Source organism: Sinocyclocheilus anshuiensis, unplaced genomic scaffold (genome assembly GCF_001515605.1).
Source record: "Sinocyclocheilus anshuiensis isolate Anshui unplaced genomic scaffold, SAMN03320099.WGS_v1.1 scaffold676, whole genome shotgun sequence".
Lineage (NCBI taxonomy): Eukaryota > Metazoa > Chordata > Actinopteri > Cypriniformes > Cyprinidae > Sinocyclocheilus > Sinocyclocheilus anshuiensis.
Genome location: NW_015558579.1, coordinates 2,041,781 through 2,046,577, shown reverse-complemented (window position 1 = coordinate 2,046,577; position 4,797 = coordinate 2,041,781). Strand labels below are relative to the sequence as shown.

At 36.9% G+C, this 4,797-nt stretch overlaps 1 protein-coding gene across 1 annotated transcript in view; it reads right to left on the bottom strand.

Annotated features, from left to right (window-relative positions):
• The window catches only part of LOC107679823 (MAP3K12-binding inhibitory protein 1-like), an 8,449-nt gene extending 4,455 nt beyond the window's left edge, over positions 1–3,994 (bottom strand). The window contains exons 1-5 of the mRNA XM_016475512.1: positions 3,795–3,994; positions 3,160–3,276; positions 2,236–2,439; positions 1,258–1,354; positions 65–130 (exon numbers count right to left, since the gene is read on the bottom strand). Coding sequence (XP_016330998.1) covers positions 65–130; positions 1,258–1,354; positions 2,236–2,439; positions 3,160–3,276; positions 3,795–3,950 — 640 coding nt within the window. The 5' untranslated portion in view covers positions 3,951–3,994. The remainder of the gene's footprint in view (positions 1–64; positions 131–1,257; positions 1,355–2,235; positions 2,440–3,159; positions 3,277–3,794) is intronic.
• Positions 3,995–4,797: the final 803 nt, after the last annotated feature.

Below are 4,797 nucleotides of genomic sequence, written 5' to 3'. Positions count from 1 at the left end.
TTTTTTTTTGAACATCAGATTTGAGGTTCCATACAACAAGAGCAAGAATGAACAGGAGCCTAACCTTTGACATGACTCTTAAAACCAGGATATGGTGTAAATACTGCATCGGTTCTTGCACAGCTGTCCTCTATACACCACATAGGAAAAAAGTTATTGTTCATTTGCAGATTAATTGATTAATAATCGATTAATCACTTCCTTACACATATGCAATAGTAAACACCCTGCAAATGTCTGAAGCAAATGACCTGATTTGGTAGAAATAAAGAGCTTTTAACACCTGCTTGTATTTGAAGGATTTAGTCTGTGAATGACGGTTGTATTTTGACCTCACACCTGTGGAAATCAGCACTCTTACAAACATTGGCAATTGTGCAGTAACCCATCTGACCACCCCCCATGCCGCCAGTGCCCTCCCATTCTCACCCTGATTGCAGTCGATCACGTTGCAAAACTCCCTCACATTGTTTTCATTGATCTCCAGCTGTTTGCGCTCTATAAATGCAGATATCCTACGTTCAATCTGAGAAAATGAGCGAGAGAGAGAGAGCAATGAGAGTCGGACTGATGAGCTATTGAAGAAAAAAAATCAATCCACTGTCTTCTTTTTTGCCGTTTAGTTATAATGAGGAACACTAGGCCATATGGGCTGCATGATTAACAAGTGACTGCAGTGGACACAATTATTCCAAAAATCCAAATATTTCTCACACGCAACCATTTCAGATAGTTAATGAAAATGAATATTTCATAGGTATATTATTTTTGCTTTACACTACAGTAGGGAAATTAAAATACTTCTTTCCTAATTTCCTGCATTTAAACCGTTAGCTGTTAGCAATTCGTACTGCACTTTTAAACTTTTATTTTGACGGAAATGGCAGTAGAGCTTTTAATTTGAAGTTCAGATATATTTCAAAAACTACACTTTTTGGAAAGACCTATCATTTCATATCGTCAAATGACCATGATAATATCGAGACAGTTTTGCTATCGCGATATCACTAATAATCGATTAATCACTTCCTTACACATATGCAATAGTAAACACCCTGCAAATGTCTGAAGCAAATGACCTGATTTGGTAGAAATAAAGAGCTTTTAACACCTGCTTGTATTTGAAGGATTTAGTCTGTGAATGACGGTTGTATTTTGACCTCACACCTGTGGAAATCAGCACTCTTACAAACATTGGCAATTGTGCAGTAACCCATCTGACCACCCCCCATGCCGCCAGTGCCCTCCCATTCTCACCCTGATTGCAGTCGATCACGTTGCAAAACTCCCTCACATTGTTTTCATTGATCTCCAGCTGTTTGCGCTCTATAAATGCAGATATCCTACGTTCAATCTGAGAAAATGAGCAAGAGAGAGAGAGCAATGAGAGTCGGACTGATGAGCTATTGAAGAAAAAAAATCAATCCACTGTCTTCTTTTTTGCCGTTTAGTTATAATGAGGAACACTAGGCCATATGGGCTGCATGATTAACAAGTGACTGCAGTGGACACAATTATTCCAAAAATCCAAATATTTCTCACACGCAACCATTTCAGATAGTTGTGATTTGCTTGGGCCTATTATTACAGTGACTGTAAATAAATAAGCAATAAAAATGAGGGCCTCCTTGTCCGTCGCCCACATGCAATTTCAGCGTGTAATGAACATCCACTTCATAACGTTGCAAGGACCAGGACCTCTCTCAGGACTCAAAGTGGGTGGCTATTTGTTTCTCTCTGAAGGAAAGCAGGCAGTGAAGGAGCCTTCCATTCATTCTCAACTATCTGTCCATAGATAGCAATTCACACTTCGTATGACTGACCAACTGGGGCAGATTACATGCAAATAATAAACAGTCACTGTCAAACATTCAACTTTAATTGCATTTGTGAAAAGAGATTGCTTGAATACTTGCAAAAAGGGAATATTTGGTCCAACAATAAGCATTGGTACATACAAATAAAACCAATAACATCCTAACTGTTCAACTAAATAAGACAAAATAGGCCTATATAATATATAAATATGTAATATAACGCCTTTGTCATTGGGAGCATAAAAACATGACATGCTTGAAAAAAAGATTTTTTGTTTTATCATTATGCTCACTCCTCATACAAGGTTAAAGGTTAAAAAAAAAGACCAGTAATCAAAAAATCGATAAAATATATATTTTATAAGCGTATATCAAATATTTCTATATTTTGTGACGTGGTATGCTTGAGATGTTTTACCTCAGATTTAGCAGCCTTTATCTGCACATTATCATCGATTTGAGTCTTGTTACGATCCTCATGGACAATGCTGTGGTCAGATGTAGGATGCTCTGCGTCAACCACCGTCTGCTCAGATGTATCTGCTGTTTCTTTCCTGTCACTGCTGCCTGGGTTGGAGTGGCCTTCAGACTCTACCATTTGCTTCAGATTTTCAGAGACTAGCTGGAAGAATCAAAAAATGAATTCTAAAGTGATAACATAGTTCCACAGATTTCAATGTGGATCTATAATGACAAATTATGGATTAGGTAAACAAATATGGGATAATGTACAATCAGCTGATCATCATTTCAAAATAAACCCTGACAGGGTGATCAGAACTCTGTATTGAAAGAGAAAGTGAAAGAGAAATTTTGTGTTGCTGTGTCAGGGTTTATTATGCGATAATTCATTCACATATTCCTTCTTATAGGACTTATTCAGGATAGTGGTCGACCAATATATTGCCAGACTCCAGATTTGCGGTCACAGTTTAAGAGTTCTTTCTAATAGGGATAGAAGTCTATCTAATAATCAGATAGAATGTTAAACAAAGGTATATAAAAAAGTATTGTAACGATTGGTATCTTATAAAGTGTGCATTTGTATCCTGCATGATCGTGTGTTCTCTGCGTGACAGTGGTTCCGTGCGAATTGAATGCTGACAGGAGGAGAGTTCAGCTTCACTGGAGAGGTGATAGGCTGTGAGAAGTAGATGTATTTTAAATAGCTGATTGATGACACAACAGTACAACCATTGTCTATCTATTGTCGAGATACATGAGAAACTACATGGTTTGTTATACAGTTCAGTTGTCATTATAGACTGATAGGATGCTGTAATTGATCACTCAGAATCAAGTGTTCCATAGGGGTGTGGTAATTAAATTATAAAATTCTTACCTGTAGTTTGGAGATGTGCTGTTGTAAACAGGTATTAACATGAGATGGCTGAAGTTCAGAGATGTTTACATGGTTGACATTGGCACTGACGCTCAACACTTTATCACCCACTTTTAACTGTAAAACAAGAGAATTTCTAAAATGATTATTATTTTTTATTATTTATTGTTGTAGCTTCTAAATCGTCAATTTGCTTTTGACGCGCATCTCTACTGAAAAGATCAATGACTAAACCAGCCTAAGAGACTTATTGATGCTCGTCTGTTTATTTATGGTTTACGAGAGGGATTTGGGGCAGTTGTCAGTTGGTCAGACAAGAGGTAAGACCAGCATAAACAAGCCTGATCAGCTAGACCAGCTGAGACCATCAAACAATCTCAGGCTGGTGAGGTTTATTTCAGCAGCAATATTAAAATAAACATATGCATTCACTTTTATTGCGTGCTGTTTGCAACTATAGATAAATCATAAAAGACCAAGACATGGGCTATCTTGTTACTTTGAAAATCTACAGGTTTTATAAGACTCAAATTCTCCACTAAAAGAACTGGTAACGTTATGTGCTCTACAGATTGTGATACTATTCCAGTTTTCCCAACCCTGTTTTAAAGCGCGTGCATCTTATTTACACAAACCTTTGCGCTAAACTCAGCGAGGGACTGGAAAATAGAGCCAATGCAGTCTCTGAATACATCCCGGTGTCTTCCGTGATGTGAAATCTGGCTGCTGCGCTGCTCCTGTTTACTTCCAGCAGCACACGCATCGCGTCCGTCTCCGTCCGCCGCCATCATACTTCCGCTCCTGACGGCACGGCAGCGCTGATTGGACTAACGCGCTCCTGTATAACATGACCTCACTTCCTTTAGGATTGTGGTTCCAAAATGTGCGAAATCAAAACAAAGGCAATTTTAAAAGTTATAAATTAAATTAATATTTAATTTGTTTAACATTTATTATAATGTTCACTATCTATCTTGTGTTACGTTCTGTTGTGTTTTTATTATGCCACATTAGACAATGCATAAAAAATAAAGTAATAAAATGTACCTTGTTTTTTGGACATGGTACCAAGGTAATACCATGTTTTTTGGCATGTATTATGATAGTCCCATGGTATTTTTTTTTAAACCTTCAAGTACTGTATAAATGTCTATACTTATGTTTTATACATGTACTGTAGGCTATGAAGCTATAATAATGATTTGACACTTTATTTAACTATGACCTTGTTAGATGTTTCATGTACTTATAGTGATAATACTAATTTATGCCTGATTAAGCAACTACCCTAAGGTTAAGCCCTAAGTCCTAACTTTATAAGTGCATGTTGTTATTTTACTCAGTACACTTTAAAAAAAAGCAAAAAACAACATTTTATAACCCTTTCTGTGTCAAATATTATATAACATATTCTGTAACATATGTTTAAAGGTAAAATTAGCAGTGTTAATACATTTGTTTAGACAGCAGTTTTCTGGTTATCATTCGTGGTATAGGCCTACCTACCTTTTCTATAGTGGTCAATGTAGTCAAGGTCTGGTTTGTTTTGAGTCATAAGAACATCCCTCTTCTTGTTAATCACTTCCCCTGTCAATCAAAGCAGTGTCAACTCGGTTTAGCTTGTATACTGTGGTCCAA